This window comes from Sycon ciliatum, chromosome 1, assembly GCF_964019385.1.
Source record: "Sycon ciliatum chromosome 1, ocSycCili1.1, whole genome shotgun sequence".
Classification (NCBI taxonomy): Eukaryota; Metazoa; Porifera; class Calcarea; order Leucosolenida; family Sycettidae; genus Sycon; species Sycon ciliatum.
Genome location: NC_088643.1, coordinates 48,118,543 through 48,139,587, shown reverse-complemented (window position 1 = coordinate 48,139,587; position 21,045 = coordinate 48,118,543). Strand labels below are relative to the sequence as shown.

Here is a 21,045-nt window from a genome sequence, read left to right as displayed (position 1 = left end):
GTTCAGTCACGTGACAGCACGGTGAAAAATCTTCGTCACGCGTCATGCATGCATTTATGACGTGAGCATGGCACAAAAATGTGCCACGTGGAAATATTGATTACTAGTACTACTTACTTGATCTTACACAGTTTAGTATACAGCTGTCGCACTCGCACTCGTAGTCCTCCCCTACATACTGCTCCGCCTTTGCCCTGTCTCCAATCGTCAGATCGAGCGGGGACATCTCCGTTCCGCTGACAGCCTGACATCCATGTAATTTTGTGTACTAGAAGTAGAACATTCAGTCATGTACTGATGATTGTAGCAGCATCTGAGCAGTAGAAATACGAAGTCATCTAGACTACATCTACATAACGGCATAACATAGCATACCACCTAACCACCACCGCCACCGGCCACACGGCCAGGCTGCGCTTGTATTTGGTGCATGTTTTGTTTTCGTGTTTCCCCGGGCCTTTTCTTTTGTCGCCACACACACGTACCGTTCGTACATGTACATGTACGGCGTGCATAGATCTACACGGCTTCGATCGGGCCACATGCACATGATGGACACCACAGGCACAGCTCGTACGCAGCGCACCGCGTGGCAGCCTAGGCCGCTGCACAGCGCACGGGACTGCACTGCTTGCCGAGATTGGTCAGTGTTGAGTTGATCGGCGAGACGTAGACGTTCGACTGGAGTCGGAGAGAGGCACCGCGTGCCGGGGCTGACTCGACGGTATTTGGACTGCAATTGGAACTGCAAACGTGCACACAGGACCTGCCTGGCTCTGCATCAAGCTTCAAACTAGGCTGGCTGGATTCTAAAGTCCCCTCTACATCTACATGACTACATGACTAGTAGTAAAGTGACTTTCCTCTCTACCACTACTACTACTAGTACTAGTAGCTGCCGCTCCATCGCGGAAGCTCACATTTTCGCAGAGGGAGAAGTTAGTTAGTTGGTTGGTTGCGCGCATTGGTAGATCAGTATTCTGGTTGCTGTCTTACGAGTATTCTCTGCGCTTCATACCAATGCGATTACTCCAGGGCAGTGGCAACATTACGGCAACCGTACACAGATAAGCGGGATTCACGGTGGATGACAGTGGCTAGGGATACAGTGTGTCAGCTTTGACTTCGAGGCACACGCGCACCAGGCCCTGCCTGCGCTTCACGTATTCACCCTGTATAATAGTCGTAGTTTGACGTCTACATGATACATAATCCCCCTGCTCCTGAGGAACTGGACCAGCTTTAGCTTCGCCGACTAAACCGCCACTCCATAGCAAAGCTAGGGCCTCGCGTTGTGATTTCTCCACTGGGTAGATCTGCTACGCTGTTGGAGTCTTAGTCTTAGCTTTCATGCAACATCCCCCAGTCATAGTCCTAGACTCCAGTCTATTCTACAGCAACCTGTAACAAAGGACTGACGGCTGGCACGTTCTGCGAACGCGACGTGGAGTGTGAAAAGATCTCTCTCTCTCTTTGATCCAGCTGAGCGAACTGAGGGATCCAGTCACAGTGCAGTGGTGAACCAACACTCACTTCTCCCCCGCATTTCTACTCACTGTCACAGCCAGAACGCCAACACTAGCGCAGCCTCATCCGCTGTCAAGTAAGTCGAAGGCATACGTGATCAGCGCTCCGCATGATGCAGGCCTGCTGACTGCTGTCATCGCGTGTGACTGGTTCTAGCCTCTACTCGGAGTACGGTGTGGTAGTGCGTGGACGCATACATACGGATAGGATAAATTAGGTGCACCGCGTGGCACTTCATTCATTATTGTGGCTTCAGGTGGCGATAGGAGGACATTTTAGTATCGTGTCTGGTTGGGAGAGATCGAATCTGCTGTCTTCAGAAGTTCAGTATTGCAACTAGTCTTTCAGCTCCGTTGAATTTCTATCGTCATGATGAGTGACGGCTCGGATTCCCTAAGTTTTTCTTGCCTGTGCATTCTGGAATCTTATGCACGTAAGAGGAAGAGGACAGATACGGAATCCTCCACTAGCAGCAGTCCGTATGGCAGCAGCTCATCCGGCAGAAGTTCATATGGCAGCCGTTCTTCTGGCAGTAGCTCATCTAGTTCATCTAGTTCGTCTGGAAGCAGTAGCAGTGATAGCAGCGACACGGAATCCTCAGATTCAGAATCCGACATCCCTAGGCCTAGTCAACTTGAATCCGACACTGCTGCTAGTCAACTTCCGCTTAGCGACTATCATCTCAGACTCCGGGCCCGCAGCAGGAGAAGTAGCCAGGACAACAGCAGTAACGTTATTGTGAGCAACAGCAATAGCAGCGTCAAAAGCAGTGGTCAAAGCAGCGACAGCAATAGCAGCATCAAAAGCAGTGGCCAAAGCAGCGACGGCAATAGCAGCGTCAAAAGCAGTGGCCAAAGCAGCGACAGCAGCGTCACCACTGGCGATCTTAGCAGCGAAAGCAGCACCAGCAGCGGTACCGAATCCGATGATTCCTACCCCAGGCCAGGAACAGTTGTAAAGAAGAAGACCCGAAACTCAAGACTGGCAGCACCAGCCGCCAGCACGCAGAGCACCACCAACTTCACACCAATGTCCAGAATAATGAAATCGTCTACATGTATCAGTGTCCAACAAGCGAAGCAGCAGCAGCAACACCAGCTACAGCAGTTGCATGCTCCAGGGGAACGCAGGCGAAAGATCAAAGGTGCAGCAGCCGAGCACGTCAAGCGACCAAAGAATGCGTTTATGGTTTGGTCATCCTTGGAGCGGAAAGAGAGGATGGCCAAAAACCCCAAACTGCACAACGCCGAGATAAGCAAGGACTTGGGACGGGTGTGGAAGTCAAAGACGGAAGACGAGAAGAAGCCCTTTTACGATATGGCTAAAAGAGAGAAGATTGAACATCAGGCGAAGTACCCTGATTACAAGTACCGGCCTAAGAAGAAGCCAGTCAAGCTTGAGCCAATGGTTGAGCTTGTCTCTAAGAAGCCTGTGGCACACTCTAGATCAAGAGACACAGCAAGGAGATCAGGTAGCAAGAAACCAGCCGGACGAGCAAGACCAAACGTTCACCAGGAGCCGTTGATACCCGATTTGAAACGCCGCTGTATTCTTCAGCCAAGCTTACCCCAACGCAATGCAGCAGCCGCGACTGTCTGCTCTCAATCTGCTCGCAGTGCATCCAGCAAGCCACCGGGCAAGACATCCAGCAGTGTATCCAGTTACACAGTGCAGCAACCACAAGCCTTGCCAGGCGATGACCTGGATATTGCGAGGGACTTCAACACACCAGAGTCATTGCCGTCCGACTCTGAAACAACATCATTGACGTCAGATGATACTGCACTGTTGCGTGAAAAGCTAGCCCAGCATATCGCAGACAACGGACAGGATGGCAACGAAACAGTCGACAAGCACCAGCAGAATTGCACTGCAGCTCTAACACCTAATGACGACCTCCAGAAACCATTGAGTGAAGACTTGCACTGCGCACATCCTCCCTACGTAGCCGAAAACACAGAAACGCCACCGCTGTCTCCCTCAACGGCCGTATCAGCGGAAGAGTACTCTTGCGACTCGAATAGACCGCTCCAGTTCAGGTCTCCTGTCTACTACGAGTCCAGACATACTTCCTCCATGTGGGCTCCAATCCGAGATCTTGTGCCAGGTGCAGAGGAACTAATCCACCTCGCGGAAATGGCAGAAACAGGCGTGTTTCCTGTATCATTTGAATGATTTATAACTGGAATTTAAACACCGAGAAACGTTTGAGCAACCCTTTGAAGGTTTCTGTATTATTCTATGTTGTTCATAGTTTTAAGATTATGATGTTGAGCCGGTACTTACACTGGTGCTCAAAGCTCCAATTGTACTCAGTGATATTCATTCTGACTTAACACCACACAAGGAGAGACAGCTTCCTTGCCTTTTGATATTGTTATCAATGTGAAATTCTGGATTGATCTTCCCAGTATTGCGAGTCTTGGAGGAAGAAGACTTTAACATTTTAAAATTGTGATCTGTGTGTAGCCTGCCGCGGTGTGTACTGGTCAAAGACTCTGAGTGCTAGTAGTGTGGAGGCTGCATGGGCGCTGAAACAGCCATGCTCTAAGTCTAACCACTGTCGGCACTGAGCTATGCCTATGGTGTAGCTGTCATCCAAGCAGAGACCGTTCAACACTTACTTTCTTCAGACTTCGAAACTCACGCTTGCTGTGAAACTACATAGGCCATAGGCTGGTGCAGTGGTGGGACGCTTACCAAACACGCTGGGTAGAAAGGATAATTCTCTCGATTTCAATCGTACGTTTGAGGACTGGCATCCACATCAAGTTTTCCAGTTATTTGACCTCTGGTGCAGAGACCCGTGCTCTAAAGCACCGATTTACCGAGGCATGTTAATAATTGGTAGACTGTAGTTTCATTTTGTAAGAAGAAAAGAGGACCAAAGAGTTACAAGAAGTTACGCTATAATATCCAGGACCACTAACACCATCAGTTACTTTACAATCAGCTCTGAGTCTCATCCGATAACATTGCACGACACTGATCAATGGTACTGACGTTCTACACCTATCTGGCAATGGGCTCTAGAACGTCAGTACCGTGGCGTTGGTCAGTGTCGTGCAATGCTATCATGGTGATTGTAAAGTAAGTTTAAAAGTAACTGATGGTCTTAGTGCATATTATAGCGTATTTTAAACTAACTTGCAGCTCTTTTAAAATATAGTCCTCTTTTCTTCTTATAAATTAATCGCTGACTCTCCACCCGGGATCTTCGCTTGAGGCCAGCCATGCTCTAAGTCTAACCACTGTCGGCACTGAGCTATGCCTATGGTGTAGCTGTCATCCAAGCAGAGACCGTTCAACACTTACTTTCTTCTGACTTCGAAACTCACGCTTGCTGTGAAACTACATAGGCCATAGGCTGGTGCAGTGGTGGGACGCGGCCATCACTGTACCCACACACTTCACGCACAAGCTAATAGTAGTAATGCGCGGGGAGCTCTAAATAAGTATAAAATATTCACTAGTTGAGAGAATGGAAAAGGGAAAAGTCTGAAGAAAAAAATTGACTGTCACCACCAGGAAGTAGGCTAGTTTTACTTCGGTAACTCAGCCGAGGATATATGGGCGAAGTAGTGGCCCGCCGATGCGAATGCATTTAACCGTGATCACCAACGTCTTGGCTTCATGAGGAAGGCTCTGCCAATTCTCGACAACAAGGCCAAGTATGCCTTGTATCTTTGCTTGATTGATTGATGTGTTACTAAACACGTCAGGTGATGCGGCCGCGAATCCGGTAAACTTTTTTTTCTTACTCAGCCATACATGTACAGTACATGTACCTCGTGCGCTCGTACATTGTAAAATATGGTGCATGTTCCCATCCCAGCTACCGTGATTGGATGCAAAATTCTGGATTTTTTTAAGAGCATACTACAAACTGTTACTTGTTTATAATACATGAATCTGCCAGGAGACAATTTCTATGTACAATGTAGAGTTGTAGAGTCTGACAGCCAGGTGGACTCAGTTTCTGAATACAATGTACATGTACATGTACATGTACGTGCTTCGCTCCTTGGGTAAACGTAGCCTCAAAAACCTCATGGTGTACATCAGCTCCGCCTGGGTCAGCGTCACCTGGCTTTTTGCCGTCGACCGTGGATGGAATACAGTACGTGTACACTACAGTCATGTTCATAGAGTTTATGAAGGTTTCAGTACTTCCATATAAATGTATGATTGTACAGTATGCGCGTGTACATTTTGTTCGAATACATGTACATCTCTAATGCGCAAACCAAAAGCTTTCCATCTCGGAAGGTTCACTATGAACTTCATGGACCAAACAACGAGGGGAAGGTGAGTGAAACGTACATGTACATGTACATGTACATCATGTCATGTTCAATGACGTAACCGTAGTGACGGTGGTACTACTAGCATTACTGCCAATACTGGTTGAACTCCTCTAGCTCTCTTACTTCGATTTTCCTTTCTCCTTTCGCTGAATATCATAATATGCCTTCTTGCCATTATTCACTGATGACTGATGTAATGATTATGACTGTGGGTCTCTGAACAAACCATGATGACTACAAGTCTACACGTCATTGTACTTTGTAGTGGTCGCTTTTATAAAATTTACTTACTTCACCTTTTGGCAGTTTTGCATGACTGTGCTCATACTCATACTCATACTAGTCATACTTGTCATACTTGTCATACTCATACTTGTCATCATGGGCATGTGGTTACGATCTCGCCTACTACAACTAGTATTCATGATGATCACTGAGCTAGTTCATACTTTTTACTTTAACTTTAAGTTTTTGTCTTTAGGCAAGTCGGAAAACTCAGTCGTGCTACAACTAGTACAAGCCTACAGCCTACGGTGCAGCCTGTCAGTGCCAGTAGGATCACGTGAACGAACCGGATGTCTCACCAACCCGCACGTGTACGCTGATTTCCAATGCAATAATCACGCGACAGTGCACGTGATCAAATCAGGAATGTAACCGCTCGGTCGGTGTTATCAGAGTCAGTACTACAGTAACTGTTGTATGCACTGGATGTACAATGCACTGAGTTTGTGAATCATTCAAAATGTATGGACATCTTTGGTACGTACCGTGCCTACACTACAGCCGTACAGGCCATGGCCATATCAGCCATCATGTCCGTTTAACCGACGTCTACATGTAGTCGAGATACCAGACGTAGATCTATGAGCAGTCAGCACGTCAGCGCAGCAGTGGTGGTCACCAGTCACTGGCATGGTCAGTGAAGCTCCTACTGACACTGACTGAGTACTGACTCCTGACCTGAGTCCTAGTCTAGACCTAGTCCTAGTCCTAGCCTGGGGCTCAGGAGTCAGGTGGACCCAGGCCAGGGCCTACAGACTACGTATACGGCAGGCCAGGGCCAGGCCAAGCTGCAAGCAGGCGCTTCGACATGGTCGGCTAACAGCGGAAGCCCTGCGCTGCACAGCAATGCCAATGATACGGCGGCATGCTGTGGTATGCATATGCTATTATGCTGCCAGCAGTGCGCGCAACCGCGCGGTGATTACTGCCACCACGTGGTGCGTCTTAGCCCGGCGATCCTTTTGTGGAGGCGCTGAGTCATCATGGTTATGCTGCCATGCTGCAGCTTATGCAAGGACTACATTGTAGGTGCAAGTAGGACGGGGGTAGTGCATGTCACCAGCTGAACCTTGCATGATTGTAAGTAACAACTACTTAGTTGTGCGGATGGTGAAGTAGCAGACGCTCTTACTTCTAAGACAGTAAGAGGAGGCCTTAGTAACTAACTAGTTACTTCAGGGCCTTGGCGGCTATAGTTTAGGGGCTAGGGGTGGCTAGGCTGGGAATGTGGTAGGGTGGGTGAACCAACAAAGTATATCATTACTTACTTCTCTACTTTTTGGATTACCGTACATGAATCTTTTGCTCCGTTGCCCTAGGCCAACGCATAGCTCTCCACTACGGGACTAGCTGGAGACAAAGCTGAGATTACCGTCCTTGTTGCTTTTGACTGTTGAGTCTCTACTGTAGAGTCGAGTAGCGGCGTTGGTTTCCGCCGATGAAGTGGTTGTGTTGCGGTCAAGTGATTTCCTATTGACAATCAGATACCGCGACCAGTTCTGCTAGATGTGTGTGTGTGTGTGTGTGTGTGTGTGTGTGTGTGTGTGTGTGTGTGTGTGTGTGTGTGTGTGTGTGTGTGTGTGTGTACGTGCAGGTGTAACCATGTACACAGTACATAATCATTGGATGATGGCCAGGGGCAAAGGTGTCCCCCGCACACCAATGTTTGCCGGCAGTTTTGTGTAGAGTTAGTCAAGTACTTTAGTAAAGGTAACAAGCTGGGGAAGGCGCAAGTGTAATACTGGTCCCGTAGCACACATGTACGTGCTTTCTAGCAACCCGACTATCTACATCATTACATGTACGTTACTTGCCTCCGCTTGGTCGCAGCCAACTATACGATGTGCGTTGAAAGTCACTAACGTTACTTTTATACGTGCAGGTATAACTACTTGTATTATGGGGATTTATGGTGTACCTGTGTTGGACATTCTGCTCGGTGGTTCAGTTGCGTGTGCTCGTACGCAATGGTGACATTTCAGTAAGCTCTGACTCTTACTCTTTACTGAATAGCCTCCACCCTACAAGGCACGAATGTGCATGCACTGACTTGACCATCAGGCCCGTAAACCTTAACTTCGAGCGTAGCACAATATTATTGTACATGAACATGACTGTACCTGTAGTGTAGGTCGGCTTCAAGCACTAGTGCATACATGTACATGCGTCATGTTCATGTTGTGTGTCTAGCAAGTCATTGCAGCACTTGCAAGTAATAGGTTAGTTGCAAGTAGATCTACGAGTTAGAGATGAAAAGTAACCTCCGAAGCTAATCGTACATGTAGAACTAGTGTACTGTGTGCTAGCCTGCTACCCGGATGCAAGGCTGGAGAAGCAAAAGCGAATGAATGCCTCAAGTCTAGCTCTGTACCCGTACCTGTCCTGGTAGATCTACTACTTGGCAGAGTTCCGACTGCCGGATACCGGCGCGACGTCTCACTACACTCACTGACTCAGTCACTGTAGTAATACTAATAGGAGAAGCATGCATTGCAAGACCACTGGCACTGAATGCAATGCTACTTGCTAGCTGCACTGGGGACCACGTAACAATACAGTCATAATCATTGACAAATTATGCACTGGACCGATGTGATTGTGAATGTGAGATTAGCTATGCGATAGCCCTGATGACGCATTGACGCAGTGACGCTGACACAGACACAGTCAGTGTACCATGGTGTACCGGTGATATGACGGCCGCATTACTTTCATTCTCGCCTGTGCATGTGCACGATGGGCTCGCGAGCAGGCCTGGACATCGCCCACTATCCATAAATAATGCATAATTCAGCTCTGATTGAAACCTGAGTCCGAAGTGAAGCATCTACAGTGTACATAGTCATTGTATGTTCCGCCCTACATCCCTGTGCCGATGGTCCATCATTAAAACGTAAACTCGCAATGATAAGAATCCAATGGGAGGATGTGCACAGGTCCTTCTGATAGCGACCAAGACGCCGAGCGTGTACAGCAATACTGAAAGTGTGTATGGCTCTGTGGCTTGCTGTAACAGGAGACTTGAGTGTGAGAGAGTGAGTCGCTCTTATCTGTCAGACTGAGCGTCGGCACGTTTGCCTAGGCTAGGGGCGGCTAGCTAGTGCCTGATCAGAGAGAGGCGGCTACAAAATTCCGTTCGTGCTCCGTCGGCGGAACAATCGCTCACGTCCAAGATGACAGGAACACTGCCGACGAGTCGCTTGAGTTGCGGTCTGCTCCACAATGCAGCCATGACAATTATTAGTCTGTATTTCTGAAATCACCCAACAGTGTTGGGTCGGATGGGCACTGCTGCCACAGCGCTAACGTTATTCCGACCTGGGCGAAAGATGCCTGATGAGTGGTGGCAGGGAGAAAATGCCCAGATGCAGCCTTGCCCAGTCAGTGGGCATTGGGTATCACAAATATACAATGTACAATGTACATGTACAATGACTATGATTGTAGTCGCGACCGTTTGTTGTCGGGTGTTGTACCCTCTGTCAGGCCCTGACTGCGAGCTCGAATACTACTGACAAGTACTGTAGAAGTGACCACCCTGTAGTTGTGGTTGCACTGTACATGTATAATTATATTTAATATGTACATGTACACAATACACACATGATTATCCTTCAGGATGCCATACTGGTTGCGATCGGTCGGTCGGCCGAGTGCCTTCTCGATCAACCCTACCGATCATAGGTGACTACTGCTTACAGTCCCAATGCAAGAAGCGGCTAGTTGTTACTTAGTATTTAATAGTACCGTTTGTGGCGTTACAGCACAGAAAATGTATTAGTTGATAGACACAGCGGATATACAGCGGATCCAGCACTTGTGCATCCATAACTGTTAGACAATCCAGCAACCGTTGCTTTTCATATCTGCTAAAATAGTTCGACATCAAGGTGCCAACACTGGCAAGAGTAGATCTGAATGCTAAGGGCTTTGTGGACTGCCGCATCCCTCGCACTCTATACAGATGCGGCGATTCACTTAGGCCGTTAGGGGTGGTAATTGTCAGGCCGATATCCTGGGATTGTCTGAATGCTTCGCCACCCCCTGCACAAACATACTTACATGTAGCAGCAGCTTCACCTTGGCGTTTGTGCTTCAGATTTCTCACTTCTTTTTCGTGTGTGGTTGCTAGTGCTACACAATCATGCAATGTACATGATTGTACATACATGTATACATGTACATGTATGTACATATTATAATTATAACCCAATACTACATGTAGTTCAAAACTAGTATTAGATAAACAATCTACCGTATTTTTCGGAGTATAGTGCGCACCTTTGTATAACGCGCACCCCCAATCTTCATTGGGGTTTCGCACATCAATCTTCAATGAAGTACATGCATTTCACATTCGGAGCATAGTGCGCACCTGCGATTTAGGGCCTAAAATAGCACATCTAAAGTGCGCACTATACTCCGGAAAATACGGTAACAATATGTATGTACATGTAGATGCCACGGAAGCTGTTTGCTTCAGGGTTTGCTGCATGGTTTGTGTACGTGGACGATTTCAAAGAATTTAGCAGTGAGATTCCTACGCTTATTGGCAGCAATGGTCATAGGAACGTATGTAAAAGTACATGTATACGTGTGTTCTGCTGCATTAGCCTATATTGGGTGTAGTTTACAGTTGACTGCTTTCAGCTGACTGCGCGTGAGAGCTGCAAAGACGAAGTGCAAGGAAAAACGTGAAGTCCGCATTAGGTTCTTTAATTAATATACGGTAGAATGTTTTCTACAAACTGTGTGAAGAATGTAGCATTGGTTTACAGGTGTTCGGCTATCTAAAACCGCAACGGAATGGGCAAACCGCTAGGAAGGAAGGGTAATCTCCGCTGCTCGCCTGGGGATGGATGGTGTGGAGCTCTTCTGACAGACTCACATGTACACAATCATGTAGATGGCCCGGGTCAGTGCATCATCGCAGTGTGTATGTTATTTTGATTAGCCATGAACGTGAAACCGTTGCTCACGATTATAGTACGTACATGTACATGCACATGCACATGACTGCATGCACCGTGGACCGTGGACCGTGGACCATAGGCAGGGTGAATATACAGTCATGTAGAGTGTGTTCGCAATGGATGTGTACAGTCCTAGCAGTTTGCAACTAGCTGTACTATCGCCGGTCGGTCTAAGTGCCGCGAATTCCCTGGGACTGAGATTACAGTGTCGAGGGCAGTAAAAACAGAGCATCTGCTCAGCCTAAAAACAAAGTGGGTAGAGAAGAGCACACACCCAAATTTTTGCAAAAACCATAGGGAGAAGCATCGTGAGTTTTCTCGAGAACGGAGACGAAATGTACATGTACATGTGCTACTCTCTCTCTTGTGCAGTGTGACGGTCACTGGGAAAGCATCCATAGAAGCTCGTATGCTAAGTTTACTGACAACATGAAAATGCCTAATACAGTCATGTAGTTTGCGGGTGGTATTCGGTCCAATGGGGAATATGCATAAGTGCATGCAAGTCTAAGATTGCATATTGTTGGTAGTGGGTAGTCCTCAGCCGTCGTGTAAAGTGTCTACTAGTAACTGTATGTAGTATGTAGTAAGCTAGTAGCTACACACTTTCGGAAAGCCATTGCTATTGCCAGTACTATTGGTGTTTGTCCACCACCCTGGCTGAAACCTGCTCAGTGCCAGTGGTGCTTAGGATGGTGACGCATGTACTGCACTTCCGTTTGCGTCGGTACGACGGTAGTGATTTACTTGACATTGCAGTACTACTACTACTAGTGCTGTAGTCTTTAGTAAAACGTACTACATGATTTTGTGCTAGTCTTTGCCTCAGGAAAAGCCTTCTAGCCTTCAGAATCATATCAGTACAGTCTTTGCCTGAGTTGATGCTGATGTACAAGAAGTATGCGTGTTGTGCATTATAACTGCATGCATTGTATTCTACATGCAGGTACATGTACATGCGAACAAGTACCGAGTAAGAGCAGTAATCAGGTAATACCTCTGCAAGGGACCAACCAGCCAGTAAATCATGGTAAATACACGCGCAGTAAACTGGTGGTTGATCTGTTGTTTGTGATCATTCGGCATTCTTTTCACTGGACTCGATCCTCATTGGTCATCAGGTAAATGTGGAAGGTCGCGGACAAACAGCCTATGCTCTCCTCTGGATAGCAACCCTTCCAATCCCATTTCGCCTACACTACAGTGTATACTTGAGCCAATTGTGCCGGTGGCATTTTTCCCCTGTGCACCTGCTGTGTGATCTGATTTCGCTCGTCCTACAAGGCATTGAGCTGAGGGAGGGTCCGTACAGATCACATGGCATCCTCTTAACAGCAACTCGTAGGGACATTTGACGCAAGACCGCTGCAATGAAATACGAAAGTGTACACCACTTTATGCTGATGCAGTTGCCAAACGGTTTAAAAATATTTCGTGTTTCTATTCGGAGAAGGCAACTACCTAGGCGTGGCAAAGAGCACTGTCTGGCGGCACGCACATGTGTATGAGGCACAAAAGAGGTTCGTTCTTGCACCAATGCCGGGGACTGCGATGCAGGTACATGACTGGCTTAACTCCAGCACGACGGAATTTGCTGAATGCATTAGTTTAAAGCAGCAAGAAACAGCACCTCGAGTGCACTCTGTTCTTGTCGATTCCACAGCAGTGCATCCTGCATGATAATGTACAAGTATTTTGATTCGTTTCTAATAATTGGTAGGGTTGACCCCTGCCCAACCTCGTCCTGTCGGAACCACCAAGGCCGCACCATGTGCATTGTACAAGTACATGCCATTGTGTGAACAGTAGATGGGGGTTTTCTATCCGGATATACACTTGTGGCTTGTGCACAGTCCTACAGTAGATCTACAGTGCAAAGATAACGGGGAGGGCAAGAGGGTGACGAGTCTACCAGAGACGGCAGACAAGCCACTGTGCACGGAACCAAGGGCAACTAGAGTGGATGGAGTCTGTGCATGGGGATCATCCGGACACTGGTCTCGGAGACGTAGCCACACAAAACGTACATGTATCTCGCAAGAGGACGGAAATCAGTATAGTGACTGTGTGGTGTCAATATTCCGTTTGGTGATAAGTTGTGGGACAGGAAGTGGAGAGTGCCATGCGGAAAGTCGCACACTTTGCGAGGGATTAGCTACCCGGTAGCTGATCCCTCGCACCCAAGCTCTTGTCGACTTCTGATGAGTAGGCAGAAGCTGAACGCTAAAGTACTGCAGCATTGCCTACGAGTAGAAGTCATTCTAGTCTAGAGTTAAGACACTGAGCAGACATGTGCATTGTCTTGTTGCTGGTTCTACTAACAACACTTACTACTACTAGTACTACCAGCGTAAGGGTTCTTGGTGATCAGTATCACGGAGCCATCTTCTGGTCAGCTTTTCGCAATCACCTCTCGTGTGCGCACGTTCCCTGACGCCAACTGTGCGGGATTCGACTTTGAGAAGAGAAGTCGTATCCCACGCAGTTAAAGGAGCGACATTGGAGGATCCAAGTGGCTTTGCAGTACACCGTAGCACTTCGCCAGGAGTGTACGTCGTGTGTAGCCATCGTGGGTCGACACTTCATCGCTCTCTTGAACCTCAAGCACTTCAGGCCAAGAGTGTGTTCGCACGTTTAAGAATAGAGTGGCGCTATGCTTGTGAGTGCAAGAGCGGCTAAAGAGTAAAGAGGCGACCAGCTGCCGTTCATCCTGTTCAAATATCATTCAAACCCAAACAGATCTACGTGCCTGTGGCCATAGACCTGTAAGCCAAACAGGATCGAGCTCGGCAAGGAAATCACTGTGACAAATTTGGCCCATGCACCCCAGGACTAATCTGTCCATTGTGCGGCAATTAGCAGTCAAGTACTTGTCCCTTCAGACTGATGAAGCACTCAATGGTTCGACAAAAACAAAGCACGCGCTCAATTCCGCCTTGTATAAATAGCAGCAGTGGATTTGACGGTGGGTGTCGTGAGGTCGCCAAGTGGACACTTGTGATGTTGAGAAGTCTGCAACCGAGCAGACACGACACCTAACATTTCGCGGGACTCAGCGAGGAATCTGTCCTAGGTCATACCCTTCATCACCACGTTGTTGTTACAATGTACTAGCAGTAGTAGTATCAGGAATACCAGCACAATGTACCCTTCGACACTATTATGTACTAGTTGTCTATAATGCTCGTGTGCCGTATCAAGGGCCTTACATGTACATGACATACAGTTGTCGTTCTTCAAGGCTCTCTGCAAATTACAATTTTAAGGATCAGAAGGGATATTGTGAATGGCGATATTTAGGCTGATAAAATGTTTAAAGAAAGACTGAATGATGGGTGAACTGGCACAGCGTGATTCTCCTCTTCGTCATTGTACTGCAGACCAGTCCAGGCTTGCCCAGGTGATTCTTACTTGGGCCAGTAGGAGGAAGAGTCCCTGTTTATAGGCTATAATCTTTCTCGGGGATCAACGGATTCATAGGCTAACGTTATAATCCATAATGCCAGGTGACTGGTCTGATGCAGGCCGGTGGTGACGATGTCTCCACTCTGCAACTGGATCCATGGAGTGCATACTAGTACATGTACGACATACATCGGAGAGGGGGGGGGGGGGGATAATAGGACAAGAGTCTGCGAAAAACATCGCGGTTCGCGTGAAACTTGTGACACAGACTGAGTTTTCCGCGTCCGCAGGAACGCCACCAGTGCTTTGGTCGGCCGATTTGGGGAACGCCTAGCCACCACCCTCCAGGAACAATCCGCGTAGGTACAGCGCCTGCATGCGGTGGGAGGTGAGTAGATCGGAAAAACCACCAAGTAGTGATCAAAGCCCGAAAATCCAACTCGCTGCATCCATGATTGTATTCCCTCGTGCCAGGCCACGAGTTCCCGTGGGTCGCAGTCTGATAGAGAGGAAAAATAGACGCAGACAAACAGAAAGGTAACTCAAATCAAGCAAGGACTTGATGCTCGGAACGATGACAAACTAGCAAAGGTCCAGCTACAGAATCAATCACGTTCAGCAGTAGGCATTGGCGGATAATGCTCGAAAAGGTGGTAGATTCTGCTCGAAAAGCAGTGAAATTGGCAGAACCATACAAACCTTATGGCGGGCAATTCCTCGAATTCTGCTCCATTTCTTTATCCACATACCAAACATGCATGAAACTTACCAGAAAAAGTACCGAATTCTGCCAATTTTTCTGCCGGCATTATCCGCTAAGGCCTACTCAGCAGTAGATACAAAATAGCCGATCGATCAGAAGGAGCAAGACTTGATACTGAAGAATGTTTTTTTAACGTTTCACCCATACTGGTCTTCATCACTTCAGAAATGATGATGAGAATGAGGGGGGGGGGGGGGGCATTGTTTAGCCTCCCCTCACCTTCACCATCAGCTTATCATTCATGGAGAGCTGTACATGTGTATGGAGTCCTCAAACCATTAATACTAGAAATCTGAGAAACCTAAGATGTGAACAATCATTTCGGGTTTGGGAGAGTGCTCAACACACGGAGAGGAGGAGACTGCGACAAAGGTTCCCACTGTCGGGAAACTTTGTTTCTCCGAGTTTCACGGCAATAGAGCCAGTCATATCCCATTACTTACATGTAGGTAACTGTCTTCACGTGTCTATTGCGTGCAAGGCAATAGCGACGGTTAAAGGGGAAGTTAAGGCAAAAATCAAAATTTCACCAGTTGTAGTCTTCGGGGTGCTGAGTCGAATGGTCTTGGTCCGAGAAAGCTGAGACGCTCCCTTCCTACTTGAATCCCAATCGAACTCGCGCACTTCCACCGAAACTGGGTGACTGCGCCCTACTAGATGGGGATTTGTATGCAAAATGTCACTAAAAGCGCCATTTCGTTCTTATAAAAGCACGGATGACCGCGATTGGCCCATATGTTGTAGTCTTTTGGACGCTGAGTCGACTGGTTTTGGTCCGAAAAGGCTGCGATGCAGCGTTCCTCCTTTATTCCCAATCGAACATGGTTGAAGAAGCGGTCACGTGCTCCTGGGTGCCAAAATCACCTGGTCACCACGCCAGCAGGCGACAACTTTCACACCAAGGTTCAACTCGAGTGACAGGACTGCACCCAAAAAAGGTCAAAACAGGCTGTAAGTTGTACCCTGCAGGCACGGTGACCAGGTGACTGGTGTACGCAGGAGCACGTGACCGCTTGTTCAACCATGTTCGATTGGGAATTAGGGGCGAACGCTGCATCGCAGCCTTTTCGGACCAAAACCAGTCGACTCAGCGACCAAAAGACTACAACATATGGGCCAATCGCGGTCATCCGTGCTTTTATAAGAACGAAATGGCGCTTTTAGTGACATTTTGCATACAAATCCCCATCTAGTAGGGCGCAGTCACCCAGTTTCGGTGGAAGTGCGCGAGTTCGATTGGGATTCAAGTAGGAAGGGAGCGTCTCAGCTTTCTCGGACCAAGACCATTCGACTCAGCACCCCAAAGACTACAACTGGTGAAATTTTGATTTTTGCCTTAACTTCCCCTTTAATATAATCTACCATTGGCAGGAGTAGACACCACAAAGCAGAGTTGCCGTTGACTTGCGACAGTGCTCAATCCACGGAGCCGGGGAGCCTGCGACACAAGTAGTTCACAATGATAAGAAAACAAATTTAAAAAATAAAACATGGAGGAATGAACATAGCACAACGCCTCCAACTATTACTTGCCGCAGTGTACCAGGTGTACAGTACAGCAGGATAAGGTCCATAACGGCATTCCAGACTGAACATCCGCTACCGACGACCCCAAAATCCAGAATATCTCCATCTCGAATATTCTCATGCAAATTTGCAAAGCGAGTAGATCTACAGAAGTAGGTTACATCGAAAGGTGGATATTGGAAAGGTGCCTACTTGTGACGCCTCTCTCTGTCTGACTCTGGCCCTCACTCGCCTCATTTCTGGGTCTACAATTATGTAGCCTCCACGAGCAACAGCCAACAGGTGCGATCTAGTGCCAGAGCTAGAGGTCGTCTAGCGCCAAAGACGTGACACAAGTTCGCTCCGTTTCTTTCCAGGGTCTACCAGGTCTACAGTAGCTCCACAGCTTACAGCACCCAGCCGCTTCGTAGAGCTAGGACATTAGTGAATGTAGAGTCTACTACAGTAGTAGTAGTATCACATGACTATTGTAGTCTACGAGTAGTAGTTTTGGAATCTTTTGCAGGTGGAGAAGAAAGCAGCTCAGAGAAGAAGTTTTCAATCAAGAAGCAAGTTGGCTTTCCGGGTCTCTCTTCCGTAAGTTTCTCCAGAGTATCGCATGTATCCGGAAAGTTAGTTCGAGCATTGCGGCTGGAAGAGAGGAAAGGCGAAACGGTCGACAAGATGAAGTGCCCCGTACTCAGTATATTGTTTATAGTTGTAGATATGTCCAATGCCCGTGAGCAGAGCGGGTAAGCAGTCCTGGTCCGCTTCGTTGCGTTTGAACAGCAATGACCATGCATGTGTATTATCTGTGTCTTGTTCTTTTGGCAGCTCAGTGTCATACACATACGTGTAAGTCGCACTCTTCTTCTCGACCGGCCTTAGAAAATCCTCTGCCATTTTCCACAAGCCCTGGCCTATGAATTTTGAAGGTAAGCGAGCGATGTGACTATCACGAGTGTTGCATTCGTCGAGTGCTTTCCGCAGAATATAAAAAAGGGAAAAAGGATTAGCCTACACTCCATAATTCTTCGAAGTGTGCCAATACCTAACAGCGAATGTCGTCATTTTCTTGTTCTTCATCTTAGTATAACTTGGCAGTGATCTCCGTTTTTTGTTGTTGTTAAAGGGGAAGTATACCCTAAAATCAAATTTTCACCAGTTGTAGTCTTCGGGGTGCTGAGTCGAATGGTCTTGGTCCGAGGAAGCTGCGACGCTCCCTTCCTACTTGAATCCCAATCGAACTCGCGCACTTCCACCGAAACTGGGTGACTGCGCCCTACTAGATGGGGATTTGTATGCAAAATTTCACTAAAAGCGCCATTTCGTTCTTATAAAAGCACGGATGACCGCGATTGGCCCATATGTTGTAGTCTTTTGGACGCTGAGTCGACTGGTTTTGGTCCGAAAAGGCTGCGATGCAGCGTTCCTCCTTTATTCCCAATCGAACATGGTTGAAGAAGCAGTCACGTGGTCCTTGTTGCCCAAATCACCTGGTCACCGCGTCAGCAGGCGACAACTTTCACACCAAGGTTCAACTCGAGTGACAGGACTGCACCCAAAAAAGGTCAAACAGGCTAGTAAGTTGTACCCTGCAGGCACGGTGACCAGGTGACTGGTGTACGCAGGAGCACGTGACCGCTTGTTCAACCATGTTCGATTGGGAATAAAGGAGGAACACTGCATCGCAGCCTTTTCGGACCAAAACCAGTCGACTCAGCGTCCAAAAGACTACAACATATGGGCCAATCGCGGTCATCCGTGCTTTTATAAGAACGAAATGGCGCTTTTAGTGACATTTTGCATACAAATCCCCATCTAGTAGGGCGCAGTCACCCAGTTTCGGTGGAAGTGCGCGAGTTCGATTGGGATTCAAGTAGGAAGGGAGCGTCTCAGCTTCCTCGGACCAAGACCATTCGACTCAGCACCCCGAAGACTACAACTGGTGAAAATTTGATTTTAGGGTATACTTCCCCTTTAAGGCTATCGCCTGGTATCCTGCTCTGCAGAACTGCTCAAATAATTTTGCTTCTGTTGGAGCTGTCCGAATGTAGTCTCTTCCTTTTAATTCAACGAAACTGGATTTCAAAATAGCAATAAAGGGAATTAATTCTGCTGTCATCGCCACACAAGACCGAGAATGGGAGTCACGTATGTTTTCTAAAATCGATTTTCATGTCACTTTATCAGTGGAATGTCTAAAATAGAATGAAGAAAGGTGAGACAATAGAAGTGAAGTGAGAATTGAGTGCAAAGGGGGTGAGACACTAATAGTAACGCTGGAACTGTGCAATGAGACAATCCTGCTGTGAACCTAGTAGTTCAACCTACACATGCATGAAAACAATCTATCATAAAAACGCAACTACATGTTTCTTCTGCTTACAAAGATCAGGCTTTTTACAAACGGATACAAACAGCCTCGAGCACTTTCACCTGACTAGCATACCGTGTACGACGCACAACAGAAAAACTAAATCGTCATAAACCTGCAGACACTTAGGGTGAGACAACAAATGAAGAAACACAGCAGACATCTTACGATCACAAACCCCATCCGATTCTTCCTCTCCACCAACTGCAACCTCATCCTCCGTCTCATCTCCCAACTCATCTTCAGTATCATCTTCTGTGCCATTCTCGTCATCAACGTCGATCACTCCCAGACTCGCTTCATGTTTAGACTCTGTTATTTGACTCCTCCTTTGATCTTGATGGTAAGTTGTTACTGTTGTTGTTGAATCTTGTATTCCCAGTGTCTTCGCCGGTGCTTGACATCCAGTACTGTAATAATTCATTGAATAATTAGCCGTTGATTGTCTAGGTCTTTGAATGTTGATTGTGTTGCTTTCTTTGTTGTATTCCGTTCCCTTTGGCCTTCTTTCTCCTTGTCGATGTTCAGTACCTGCCTCATCCATATTCGCATGTGCCAGCCACCGACGCCACAGACTCGGTCCCAACACTGCCGATGACGGATGCAGGTGGCGGTTCCGGGGAGGCAACGGCGATGAGGGCATCACCTCATCGCAGCGTTCACTTTGGCCTTGAGCTCGATGCTGTTGTGGTGTGCGCTCTTGCCACCTGCATCCGTCATCGGGAGTGCTGGGGCTGAGTCTGTGGCGTCGGTGGCACATGCGAAAATGTTTGAGGCAAGCACTGAACATCGACAAGGAGAAAGAAGGCCAAACGGAACGGAATACAACAAAGAAAACAATACAATCAACATTCAAAGACCTAGACGATCAACGCCGGTTAATTATTCAATGAATTATTACAGCACTGGATGTCAAGCACCGGCGAAGACACTGGGAATACAAGATTCAACAACAACAGTAACAACTTACCATCAAGATCAAAGGAGGAGTCAACTAACAGAGTCTAAACAACATGAAGCGAGTCTGGGAGTGATCGACATTGATGAGGAGGATGGCACAGAAGATGATACTGAAGATGAGTTGGGAGATGAGACGGAGGATGAGGTTGCAGTTGGTGGAGAGGAAGAATTGGATGGGGATTGTGATCGTAAGATGTCTGCTGTGTTTCTTCATTTGTTGTCTCGCCCTAAGTGTCTGCAGGTTTATGATGATTTAGTTTTTCTGTTGTGTGTCGTACACGGTATGCTAGTCAGGTGAAAGTGCTTGAGGCTGTTTGTATCCGTTTGTACAAGCCTGATCTTTGTAAACAGAAGAAACAAGTAGTTCCGTTAAGATTGTTTTCATATGTTCACAGCATGATTGTTTGTCTCACTGCACAGTTCTAGCGTTACTATTAGTATTTCACCCCCTTGTCACTCAGTTCTCACTTAACTTCTATTGTCTCGCCTTTCTTCATCATTCTTTAACCATTGTTCAGCATGGATATTCTTCAGTCACGACATTCCACTGAGGAATGTGATGTGAAAATCGATTTTGGAAAAATTTCATGACTTCGTTCTTGTGTCTTTGACAGCCGTATTTGTTCTCTTTATTGCTATTTTTAAAATTGTCTCCGCATCAAGTATTTGCAAACTGTATTTCAACTCGTATTGTGGCAACACTGGCCAACACTCGGATGCACTGCTACTTGACACAGTTGAACGGTTCTTTCTCAACATTTCGGTCACTCTGACCATCTTTGGGGTGAAGTGGGCAAGGAAGCAAGGCAGGCTTTAAAACAATAAGCTGGCTAGGTTGGCGTGGAATACAGCGGGGAAAAAACTCTAAGCGAAAAACGACACATGCCACATGATTACAATAGTGGTGACAGTCCTCACATAATGTGAAAGACTAGGGTGGTC

General features: G+C 47.3%; 1 protein-coding gene across 1 annotated transcript; it reads left to right on the top strand.

Moving 5' to 3' along the window:
• The first annotated feature begins 885 nt into the window (after positions 1-885).
• Positions 886-3,979, top strand: LOC135830135 (germ cell nuclear acidic protein-like). The gene has a single exon (XM_065342531.1). It carries the CDS (start codon positions 1,897-1,899, stop codon positions 3,700-3,702), a length of 1,806 nt encoding a protein of 601 aa, XP_065198603.1. The 5' UTR covers positions 886-1,896; the 3' UTR covers positions 3,703-3,979.
• Positions 3,980-21,045: the final 17,066 nt, after the last annotated feature.